Genomic DNA, 12563 nt, shown 5'->3' with positions numbered 1-12563 from the left:
GTTTAGCCTAAGTCTTTGTTTTCTGATATGTAAAATAGGGGTAAAATATTTATTTCATAAATTACCAGGAGGATTACCAGTATCATACGTAAAGAGCCTAACACAGTGCCTGATACAAGAGTATACCATAGACATACTAGCTATTTTACTATTTTACCTTTTCCTTAACGTACCAAGGAAACTGCATATTTTCAAAAATGTCACTAGCTTAAATGTCTTTGATAAGAATCGTGAAGTAGCTTGCTGATAAGAACAGAATGATCACTAGAGTGGTAAGCAAGATACTGTTACCAGAAGTGTTTGTTCCAGCTTCTGAAGAACACTGAGCAATGGGATCATAATGTGGTTCTTGGCATACTGTGGTTTCAGTGATGAATTTCAGATATAGGATAGAGAAGGAACACCAAGCCCTTGACCTTGCCTTTATGAACTTTATGAAAGTATTTAAAAGCACCACTGGACACGCATTCTGATAGCTAGTAAACAAGCTTTGGCTATGTGAAAATGACTATTGGATAACTTCTACAATGTTCACACTTGGCCAAAATGGACATATTGTCCTGTCCTATGGACTAGGATTCATTTTGAGGTTCTCAAAGATGACTCCACGGTTCTCTATAAAAACTTTCCTTGCTCTACAGCCTCAACAGGGAAGAACAATTTAAGACCATTTCAAATGAAAAGACATAATAGGGGAAAGTAGAAACAGACAGGGCAAGGTGCTGAGTAGGATCAGAAACAAGGTGACTCGAGAACAAAGTCTACAGATAATGAATTTTAGGCAGATTTGCAAATAAGGATAGTACATGCTCTGTAAATAGCAGTTGTTGCCACAAGCCAAAGGGCAATATTTACATGAATCCGGTGGCAAGGTCTGTGGACCAAGCCTTGACCTTTCCAGCCAAACTTATACTTGCTAGCACTTTCAGCCACGTCATCTTGCAAAGGATCACATAATACATACATGGAAAATTGCCAAATACAAATATGCTTTGTTCCCCCAAATTAATTTCTAAATTCTTTTTTCTTGAAACTGGGAACACATGTTCCCACAGAAAAGGTGTTATGAAAGTATGTGAGTTTCCCACATCTCCTCACAAAAGTACATTTAGACCACTTCTTTAACTGAAATACCATACACTGGAAATGAGAAAATCAATCGAATAAAGTACCCTTGCAAGCAGGAATACATCAATACACAAGGAATATTTCTTGAGACTTTCTTTGTGGATGCCCCAGGCAATGAAAAGGGGCATTCTATCCTCCCATAGCTGCAATTTGGTGATAAAGAACTCTTCCATTGCCCTTGTCTGGAAGGGTCTTTCTCAAGTCAGGTGGATGCATGTACTATAGCATCCTTCTCTTTCAGTGCTTCTTGAACTTTCCCACCAGACAACTCTTAGTGACTGAGGAGACTGAACAGCTAGTGGGGAAGGGGTAGGATATTTAATTAGAAGTTTCAAGCTATCATTTGGAGACACTTCAAACTCTGCAGTTCATTCTTTAATACATTTGCACATTTTAATTTTAAAAAGTCGTGTTTAGAATGACCTGTCAAGTAAATTAATTCCATCCCACTTTTGGATTGCAGTTGATGCTTCAGAAATAGGAACGATTTTTAATATTGAGACTCCATATACCTGTTGGATAGTACACATGTGTACTTCAGGGTGAGAAATGTAGGCACTGGGGGCAAAATCTAAAGTAAATGAGAAGAACATAATGAAAGTAAAATCAGAGAAAAGCTAGCACCACCAGCCTCTCCTTTCTTCTCAGTGGCACACTCCTTCCATCTTCTGTGTTTTGCTCTTTCCTTTTCTCTGTTCAAAACCAGTCCCAGGACAGGATCTCACACTCCTTCACACTAAGGTGTAAATGATCAATAATAGCCGAAATGTCACATGGTCTTTGGACATTAACGAGTCACAGCTTTAAAACAAAAAATGAATTTAGGGTACTATCCCAAGGAAAAAGGGATGTATTTAGGGGGCAATTGTGTGCTTTCCCTCTTTTTGCGGAAATCACACTTGACTTCAGGTTCATAATTTAGAAAGGTGTGTTGAGGGAAATTAATTGTGACTTCTTTCCACTTTGGAAAACACTTGCTTCTTTTTGGAAATTTTAGGTTTGTGATTGTTGCTTGGTATACTGTGTTCTATATGTTTTGCTACCTTTTTTTTCCCCTAATGACTGAATTTTAAGACTAAGATGTAAATCTTCCCATTATTGATCAAAATAAATGCGTGGGGAGAAACAGAAACAATAATATTTAATAACAATATTTGCATACCCTTTACAAAATTCCTTTGTATCCACAATCATGCATGATCGGTGTTGACTTACTACTAAATAACAACAGGGATATGAATAAAACAAAAAAACCCACAATAACTCAATCTAATTATTAATATTAGGCACCTAACATGAATTGCCCCAGGTTCTGTGCGGACCTTAACTTTGCCCCCCAGGACTTTTAAAATTCAGGGGTGAATGCAAAAGAAGGGCTTCTGTACACTGGCCATCTGAGAGATAGCAGAGTTGAAAACAGATCGAGTCACGCTTTGCCTTGAAAGTGAACGTCTGCAGCTGCAATCAAGAGATTCAAGGAATGCTTCTTTTGCAGAATTTACGAAGGTGGGAAAGGCACCACCAGTCCCTCTTTGGGGACCTCGGAAAGGGCAGTCCCCTGAGGGGTTCTGGGCTTGCAAATGGTGAGACAGACCTTCTACAGTACAGTTATAAGCAGAGGAAAAGTTCTTTGTGCAAGAAGAGGAGAGCGCCCCGAGGTACAAAGAGCAGATTTAAGGGGAAGAGGATTCCTTCTGCACACATCTGCGAGGGGAGCTCGGGCTGACTGTTGGGGGCGTGTGGGGAGCGAGATTTTCAGGGGGCCGCGGGCTGTGGGTTCCCGCCTCCACCCCTGTCCGCGCCCCACGCTCAGGCAACAGTTGGTCGTGCGGGGCCGCCCGGGCTCCGAGTGGGGAGGGGGAGTCTCGCGATCGTTGGGGGGGGGGGGTGGAGGAAGGGGGGAGGGTGACGGGGGGAGGCCATGACGTAGGGTGGGTGGACGGAAGTGGGGCAGGGTTGAGGGTTATTTAAAGAAGGGGGGCCCGAGCGAAGGGGTTGGAAGCGAGTGATTCCCCACCCCTGCTCCATCCAGCTCGTTCCAGTGCAGACACTGCCGCCGCCCCGGAGCCCTCGTCCCCTTGTTCGTCCCCCTCCTCGTTCCCGCTCCAACGCCATGGAGCCGGACACCGCCGCAGTGGCAGGCACCGTGGCAGCCTCTGATGCTACCGCCGCGATCGTGCTCATAGAGGACGATCAGCCGGGGCCGTCCACCTCTAAGGAGGAGGGAGCGGCCGCCGCGGCCACCGCGGCCACCGAAGCCACCGTGGCCACGGAGAAGGGCGAGAAGAAGAAGGAGGTAAATAGGAAGGGGGTGTGTATGCGGTGGACAAATCCCGCGCCGGGCCCCTCCAAGGGGCCCAAACCTTGACCTTTGGGCGCCGACAGGTACCCGCAGAGCTCGGCGGGGCTGGGGGCTGCGGGCGTGCGGGGTGGGGGCGGCGGAACAGTCTGGGCTTCGCTCCCCTCCCCCTTCCCTTCTCGCCGCCGGGAGGGCGGGGGCGGGGCGCGGGTGCAGCGCGGGGTGACTGGTTCCCGTTATCCCGTGGCTGGGGTGCTGGGGAGCCCCCCGACAGCCCCCGGCCCCCTTCGCGTTCCCGGAACTGGGGTAACGGGGTGGGGGATGGGGCCGTGCAGGAAAAAGCCTCCGCCTCTCCCTCTCCTCTCGCTCTCTCTCCCCCCCTTCCCGTCGGCCTCTGCCTGGGAAATCTGGGCCCTTCAATCCCACACTCGCGCAAAAGGGGGTTTGCCGGAGGCTTATTTTTTTAAAATTTGAATTTCCAGGTGCCGGTGGTGGGGAGGCGGAGGACGAGAGGAGAGACTTTTACATCTTTGATTGGCAGTGTCGGCCTCTTGGGTGGCAGGGGAAAAAGAGAAAAAAAATCATCTCTTGTTCGTTTGGTCCCCGCCTGCTGAGTGAGGCGGGGGTGTCACCCCGAGAAAATGAGCTCTCGGCGTTGTACCCCCGCCCCCTTCCAATCCAAACCCCAAACTGAGGCACCGTGGACGCTGACTTAGGAAAATTTCCAACGTGTGCACCCTCACCCTCTCCTGCCCCGCCCCCGACGGTATAGTGTTTCACTCCAGGGCCACCCAAATGGTCCCCCAATCCGGCCCCAAGCCTTCCAGGCTTCCGCCTCTCTTTCCTAGTGGGCGCTGCTGGCTCCTGGACACACGCAGGTTTTTTTTTTTTTTAATTTTTTTTTAAACCCAGCGTCGCCAGGATGAACTGCTGCTACTGTACATAAGGGGACCGCTCTGACACCTATTAAAGCCAGATCCAGAAAAATATGTATTATCTCCGTAAGGCATATGTCGTATGGACCGAGACGTGCAAATGAAAACTAGGAAACTCGCTGAAAAAATTAAGATAATGAATAGGATGGGGCATAAGGATTTTTCATGTATAATGAAATTGCTTATGGCTGGATTTTTTTCCATTTACGAGTAGACGTATCGCAATTTTTAAAAAAGGTAGGTAATTAGAATTATGCTTTAGCGATCTCCAGTGGCTTTGTCTGAATCATTATATGATATTATACGACCAAATGAAAAGCTTTTGAGGGAAATTGACACCTTTCACCCTGAATTAGAGTAATTTTAAATTCAGCAGTTGCTTAAGTGACATATTTTACTATTACAAGGTTGACTAAACAGAAAGACAGTTGTAGTGCTAAGTGAAAACCATAGAAAACACACGCATTTCAAGATCTGTGTGGTACTTGGATCCGTAAGACAATATCAGTGATTAAAGCTGGGCCAAATACCAAGCATCAATATAAATCAATGTTGGGAAATTCAGCAGTGTGTCTAGGTGCCTTTTATTCCCTAGACTGGACGAATGTAAGTGCTCACCCGTCTTTTGAACGGCAATCAAGGTTGTCGAATTTCCAGGGTGGATTAAATTTTTTGGATTGTGAAGAGATTGGGAATCAATAGAAAACCTGTATGATCACTGAATTGAGGCATAGATATTGCTATAACTCGGTGGCCTCATCAGAAATTGCCCGAATAGTACCTCATCTGTCCGTTCAGCACAGGGAAATGAGATGCTGCCTGGAACTTACTTCCTGGATATCTGAAGTTTACTACTTTAGTCACTGCTTCTTTTTTATTTTTAATTTTTCCTTGAAAATCTGAATAGCCAAAACATCTGCTTAAGTGCTTTCATTTGTACCATTCCTTCAAATAAAGTAATCTGGTACCTACCCCCATTCTAAATATTTACATGCTGCCTTGACGCCTTAACTGGTGTCCTAAAAGTGCAGATTAAATGCCTTTTTCTTACGTGTGTCAGTTATTGTATTCTGACAGTGATACAAAGGCATTTAAGACCTAGGAGGTTGTTTCCCCTCAATTAAATAACCATCTCCCAGACACTTCAATATTGTGTTGATTTTTTTCATAATGTTTCAGTCTCCTCCCTCAATTGTCAGACTGTTGTTGTTCAGTCACTCAGTGGTGTCCAACTCTTTGCGACCCCATGGACTGCAGCATGCCAGACTTCCCTGTCTTTCACCATCTCCCGGAGTTTGCTCAAACTCATGTCCATTGAGTTGGTGATGCCGTCCAACCATCTCATCCTCTGTTATGATAAAGGACATAGATGTAACACAACATTTCAAATAAAACAAATGTAATGTACAAAATTACAAGTGATCCAAAAGGGAGAGGGAAATCACCTGAACACCCAGCAGAAGGGCTATTCCTGCAGTGGAACTGAAGTTTCAGTCCTGGGCTTCGGCCATTCCTCTTGCTGTTGCCAGGGTGTCTTCTTCAAATGGTGGTTCCCAAGTCGTTTGCTGCTGCTTTTACTCTCTGTAGAATAGGAAGCCAGATTATCAATCACGCTGGAATTGTGTATATATTAAATAAAAGAAAATAGGCTCTGAATGAGAGCATTTTCATGATGCATAAAATAGATGAGAGTGGATTGTCTTCTGACATTTAGCTAAGAAGGGTATTTTTGCTTACCTTCTGGTTCTTTTTTTTTTTTTTAACCTTCTGGTTCTTGAACTTCTTTTTCTAAGTAGCAGTTGGATAACCCAATGCCATGACAATTGGAGTTGGTATTTTTGGTAATGAAAATGTCAAAAAAAAGGTCATGGTCTTTAAACAGGACATCTTGGTGACCTTGTGCTGCATTCTTATAGCATCTAGACTACCAAATGAGAAAACCCATAAGGAATTCATTAGAATATCTTAGTCACCTTTTATATTTCCTAGGATGAGAGGTATATTTGCAAAAACATACACATACAAAAATGGAAAGGTTTTGAAGGTAGGTATTTTAAAATTTGTTGTGAAAGATAGTGCCAATTAAGTAATTGCCTACTGCTTTAAATGGCAGTGCTCACAATTAGGAATTTTAATTATCATATAATTAAAATTTTATGATACTCTACTACAAGGCAAGGAGAAAAGTAACAAGTGTTTTTCTAATATTAAAGTTTTAGTTTTCTGTAAATGAAATTTGCATTCCACATTATTAGATATATACTTGTGTATTTGAGAGGTAATTTTTGAAACTTGTAGATTTTATTTAGCTTTTCAAGGAATGATAAAGGATTTTCTTATCCATTTTTTTTTTTTACTTTTTGCTTAGAAAATAAAAGAGAGTTTCTAGCATATGTGACAGTTTGAAAGTGTGTTATTAAGGGCATTTTAGTAGTTTTTATTCTCATCCATCCAGAATTACATTCAAAACATCCCACATATATACATATGAGATGCTGTAAATCAAGACGGCTGTTATTTGGGCTAAGAATAACTGGACAGTATCTAATCAGTGCTCCAAAGGAGAACCCTGATCAGGGTCAAATTCCATAATCTTAGTTTGGATTTCCTCAAAATAGAAATTTTAATAAATGTTGGAAAACATTTATTAACTACCCGAGCCAGATTTTTCTTGTTTAAGATCACATTCTTCTATTGATTTATGACCCAAGCTTTCAGGAACAGTATGTTCCTGGAAAAAAAAAAAAAAGTAATGCTCAAATGGACATAATTTCTTTAGTTTTCACAGATTTGTATTTTGAATTTGCAGTCTGTGTTAAAACTTGAATGCCCTCTAATTTGGTACTAATGGGTAGATTTATATTTGTATCATTTTATTTCTTGATTTCTTACAGGGATGGAGGTGTATTCTACATATCTGTTTATAAGTACAAGCTTGTCTTTCAAAAGGATAGGGTACATGACATAACCCTCTAGATAATTTCAGTATTCTAAAGTAGCTGATTTATGTTACTATTCACTAAATTACAGTGTTTTAAATATCAAAGTTTAACAATTAATAGCCCTGAGAAACTGCTTCTACAAGATATTCATGTATATACTTTTAAAAGGTTTTCTGTCCAGTTGGAGAAAATTAACATAAACCAGAAGTTTGAAGCTACTGTTTGATTGTTTCAAATATAAATGATCACACTGCAGTACATAAAAGTTTTAATGTTCTAATTAAAATATAAAAACTATTAAAAAATTACATCTTTTCAGGAGCAGAAACCACAGTCTTTTCTCATGAAAGTTTGGCTTCTTTCCATTACATAAAGAAGTACCTTTGAGAATTAATATTTACTTTCTTTGAATTCTTTGGTTTGTGGTTGAAAATATCCTAGCTTTTGAATCTCCTCTTGAGTGGTTATGCACTTCTTTCACTTTACACAATAGGTGAAAAGGCTCATTTTCCCACCTTTTGGTTTTTAATTAGTATTATTTCTCTGGCTTTACAATTCTTTGGATTTTTTTTAATTGGACCTCAGGTGCACAGAACTGGATTAATCATAAGCCCTGTTCATGACATGCTCTCATCATTGGTCCATGCATGGCCCATGTGGATTTATTTATTTAGTATTTAATTACTTTTTATTTTCTTCAAATGAGAATGCTGACCTTGCTTTGCAATTTGATGATTTATTTTCTTTGAAATTCTAGAAAAACGTTTCTCCATTTCAACTCAAACTTGCTGTTAAAGCTTCTAAATCTGAAAAGGAAATGGATCCAGAATATGAAGAGAAAATGGTAAATATGTTCTTGGGTAGAAGAGTGAATACAGTAGTTGATTTTTATAGAGGAGATGTGAAAGATTAAAAAATACATGTGTGTATATGATGAATACAGAATTATAGGCTTTAGAATTCAAAAGTAATTTAATATATAATCCATCATAATAGATTTTTGTTGGATAAATGAATCTCCTCATTTTCAGATGAGGAAATAGAGTATCAGAGAAATGATATGGAATAGTTGAGACCAGAAGCCACATCTCTTCATTTTTGTTTAGCCCTCTTTACCCCATAATAGGATGTTTTATGCTAGAAATATTTTATCCACAAAGTGAAAATATAAGTGGCAATATCAGTATGGCTGAGAGAAAGCAGGTCACAAAACCAGCCTGGTATTTCTTTTCCTCTCTCTCTCTTTGCTCTGGATATGTGAATGAATGCTTCATATTATGAAACATGTAATACATGTTTTTGAGGGAAGGCTATTTGCCCAGTGCATGAAAATATTACACATTTAAGCAATATAACCTTAGATACACCTACCTAGTGCTTTGCTGTACATTTCATTATTTAATTTTTACTCACCAAAACTCATATTTTAGCTTTAATTTTAACTGGACTTTTATGCCTTGGGATCTTTCAAAACCAGTGAACTTGGTTAACTGAAAAGAGAAATAAATGGGTAGCTGGAACTGGATTTTTTTTTTTTTTTTTGTCAAGGGGTTGTTTTTGAAAGTAAGTAGAGATGAAGTACATTTTTCGGTCATTTGTAGTGATTTTACAGAACTCAGTGCCTTAACGCTTAAGGCCACATCTAACATGGACAAGTTAATGTTTTAACAACTCTAGAAACAACATTCCAGTGAGGATAACATAAAATGGAAAGATTTTGGCCTCCTTCCAGCTACTGGTTTGAATGTATTTGTCTAATTCTTGTATTTATGGTAATGAATTCTTGGAAGATTCTTATGTTATTAATTATGCATTCTTCATTGGTAATCAAATATTGTCTACCCTGTGGTTAGAAAGTGACTGGGAATTAAAAAATCACCTTTGTTTTTTTTTTATCTGGAATAATAGTCTTTTGATCTTTTAAGATGTTTTTAGTGAAAAAATTTTATTGCATTTATTTTTATAAGCTATATGACCTTTTAAAATGTATTTAGAATTTATAACATACACTTCTGAATTGCTAATGTGTATTAACTGTTTCACTTATATGTGTGTGTGTGTATTTTTTCTCTAAATCCTCACTTTCAGGAGAAACTTTATATACTCTTAGCATAAACCACAATTCTGCAGATCACTGTACTTGAACAGAGAAAAGTATTGTACCAAAGCATTGAAAATATTTTGAGAGAAGATGACACTGTATTCTGAGTTTTAAATTATTTCTAGATGAAAATTCTTGGCTTTCCAAACCATTCAGAATTTGCTTTTTGACCCCAATACTTTAAGCAGAATACTTATTATTGAGGCATTTATTAAGCCTGTCAGATCACTTGGCTTCTATTCAAACAATCTGAAAATACCATTTCCAAATTCTCCTTATTAGCTGTGGGAGCTTGGGCAAGTTACTTACCCTTTGTGTGCCTCAGTTTTATTTTTATTTATTAATTTTTATTTTAATTGGAGGCTAATTATTTTACAATATTGTATTGGTTTTGCCATACATCAACATGAATCTGCCCTGGGTGTACACGTGTCCCCAGTCCTGAACCCCCCTCCCACCTCCCTTCCCATACCATCCCTCTGGGTCATCCTAGTGCACCAGCCCCAAGCATCCTGTATCCTGCATCAAACCAGGGATGATACTAGTACCTACCTCATAGATTTATTAAAAGAATTAAATGAGTTAGTATGTTTAAAGTACTTAGAGTGTAGTACAAATTAAGTGCAATGTGTGTATTTGTTGAATTTTGAAAGAACAGAAAAGGAAATCATTACTTTTTCTTTTGTCTTGTAAATTAGAAAGCAGATCGAGCAAAGAGATTTGAATTTTTACTGAAGCAGACAGAGCTTTTTGCACATTTCATTCAACCTTCAGCACAGAAATCTCCAACATCTCCTCTGAACATGAAATTGGGACGCCCTCGAATAAAGAAAGATGACAAGCAGAGCTTAATTTCTGTTGGAGAGTATGTTGGCATCTCTCTAACTTTCTTCCCTCCTTTCCTCCTGCCCTTCATATTTACCTTCCTTCTTCATGTATTTAGTGTGATTTTATGTCTAAAAAACAAGGTTATCGCCTGTGTAAATATGTTTTAGAGACAATACTTTTTTTCTCAATAGAAGTCAACCAATAAAAATGTCAGCTGGTTTTATCAACTTTTATGCAAGACTCTAGATAACTTTTTTTTCATAAAAGATATTAACAGAATATACTGACTTAATTGACACCTTAGCATTTGAATTGAATATGAAGATATGTCTTTTTCTGTTTCAGCTACCGTCACAGGCGCACAGAACAGGAAGAAGATGAAGAGCTCCTCTCAGAGAGTCGGAAAACATCTAATGTATGTGTTAGATTTGAAGTGTCACCTTCGTGTAAGTACCTCATCATGTTGGTGTTTTTTGTTTTCAGTTTAGTTTTAGAAAAATTTTACTTGGTTGTACTAATGAAAGTATGTGAGTCTTGATTTTTTTTTTTCAGATGTGAAAGGAGGACCACTGAGAGATTATCAGATTCGAGGACTGAACTGGTTGATCTCTTTGTATGAAAATGGAGTCAACGGTATTTTGGCTGATGAAATGGTAAGGCGTTGGTAGCTAAAAATACATTCTCACTTATCAATAATTTTATGTAAATTTGAAATACCTGAGCTGAAATTCCCACCAGCCCTGGAGTTCAGAGGCTAGATGTTTTATTTAGCTGTAACATACAAGGTATTTGTAAAGTCTAGAATTGTTTAACCTCTGGAACATATGCTTTTACAGGCCCCTAAATTTGTTATTGAAATTTCCTCAAATGGTATTAAAAAAAAACCTCCTGTACTTTTGTCGATATTTGCACTTTGGCTTCCAAAGAGCTCAGAGCTATAGTGAACGCCGAAATGGAACATCTGTGTAACTTTTAATGGTCTGCCCATTGTGTTCTTTGTGCCTTTTCCTATTCTTTACCTTTTACTTTCCTTGGCCCTCTTTATTTCTCTTTGACCATTAATTTATGTTCCATGTTTTCATTGTAGGCTACCTGAAATCCTTTTGGGACTGAGGTGGGGCTAAAAGCCAAATGCTAAATGAATGAATGCATGCATGAGTGAATGTAAATGCCTTTGTGTGTGATCAAACCAAGTGTGAATAGATGGAATAAAGAACAAAAAAGTGAAGAGCAGTATTGAGTCTTGATAGTAGAGTGCCAGCTGGGTCAGGAAATGAGCTGAGCATTGTTGGGAGATATAGTCTTCCCTCCATATATGGGGGAGATTGGTTCAGGGACTCCCCGTGGATACCAAAATCTGTGGAAGCTCAAGTCCTCATGTAGAATGGCATAGCACAGTTGGGCCCTCTGTGGATTTTGATCTGCGGTTGGTTGAATACCTGGATGTGAAACCTGTGGATTCTGAGGGCACACTGTGTTAAAAAAAAAATGACCAAAGAGAAAAAGTAAGGCCATTTAAGATGCTAATTCAGCAGGTCAGAGGAGTATATGAAGACTTGGTTTGACATTTTAAGACCAAATGTATATGGTGGGGGTTAAGAGAGGGTAGTGATACTACTATATATGACTCTGGAGCCATATTTGCAATCACTTGTCCATATGGGCAACATGACTATTTATGCTCCATAGCTTGTAGTGTGGTAGTTGGTTCCATAAGTACTCATCCCTGGCTAAGCAACTGGTAGGTGTGTGGCAGGTCCTTGAAAACTGCAGTCAGCTCAGGCAGGAAGGAGCTTAGTTAATTGTTTGCAACTCCATGGATTGTAGCTCCCCAGGCTTCTCTTTCCATGGGATTTCCCAAGCAAGTATACCTGAAGGGGGTGCCATTTCCTTCTCCAGGACAACGGAAAGACTAGGATTATTTGCCCCAAACTCCTCTTGGCTGCAGTCTGTCTAAACAGGAATTAACTAAAGATATTTCATATTGAATTTGTGCTGATACCAGTTATGTTTTAATTATTAAAAAGGAGAAAGTTTAATGATGCTAGAAAATTTGGGAAAAACTCAGCAAAAAATTTAAAGCAAGTTTTATTTTTATTACTTAGAAACAACAATATATAACAGTTTGCATATTTCTTTTTAGTCTTTTTCCTCTGGTTTTATTTATTTTTCATATTTGAGGTTGTATTGTATATATGATTTGGTATTCTGATTTCTTCACCTTCATACATATTTTCCACATAATTAAAACATTTTGGTAAAAATAATTGTTAATTACTGCATAATAATTAATTATAGGGAGGTAACATAATTTTATTCATTTCATATGG

The 12563-nt window shown here is 39.2% G+C and overlaps 1 protein-coding gene and 1 non-coding gene across 7 annotated transcripts in view; one reads left to right on the top strand and one right to left on the bottom strand.

The window, feature by feature from the left end:
* The first annotated feature begins 3125 nt into the window (after positions 1–3125).
* SMARCA1 (SWI/SNF related, matrix associated, actin dependent regulator of chromatin, subfamily a, member 1) overlaps positions 3126–12563 on the top strand; it is a 72995-nt gene continuing 63557 nt past the window's right edge. For 5 of the 6 annotated variants that reach the window (XM_005227494.5, XM_059883485.1, XM_005227493.5 and 2 more), the window contains exons 1-5: positions 3126–3424; positions 8062–8148; positions 10104–10270; positions 10579–10679; positions 10786–10886. In XM_005227494.5, the coding sequence (XP_005227551.1) occupies positions 3242–3424; positions 8062–8148; positions 10104–10270; positions 10579–10679; positions 10786–10886 (639 nt within the window). In that variant the 5' untranslated portion in view covers positions 3126–3241. The remainder of the gene's footprint in view (positions 3425–8061; positions 8149–10103; positions 10271–10578; positions 10680–10785; positions 10887–12563) is intronic. The other variant, NM_001191542.1, reaches the window with a different exon arrangement.
* LOC112445269 (small nucleolar RNA SNORD112) lies at positions 7878–7948 on the bottom strand. Its single transcript, XR_003033635.1, has one exon. It is a non-coding gene; the product is annotated as a small nucleolar RNA SNORD112 (small nucleolar RNA).

The sequence above is a fragment of the Bos taurus genome, chromosome X, assembly GCF_002263795.3.
Source record: "Bos taurus isolate L1 Dominette 01449 registration number 42190680 breed Hereford chromosome X, ARS-UCD2.0, whole genome shotgun sequence".
NCBI classification, from domain to species: domain Eukaryota; kingdom Metazoa; phylum Chordata; class Mammalia; order Artiodactyla; family Bovidae; genus Bos; species Bos taurus.
The sequence above is the reverse complement of the archived record's forward strand: the minus strand, read 5'-3'. Positions and strand labels throughout refer to the sequence as shown.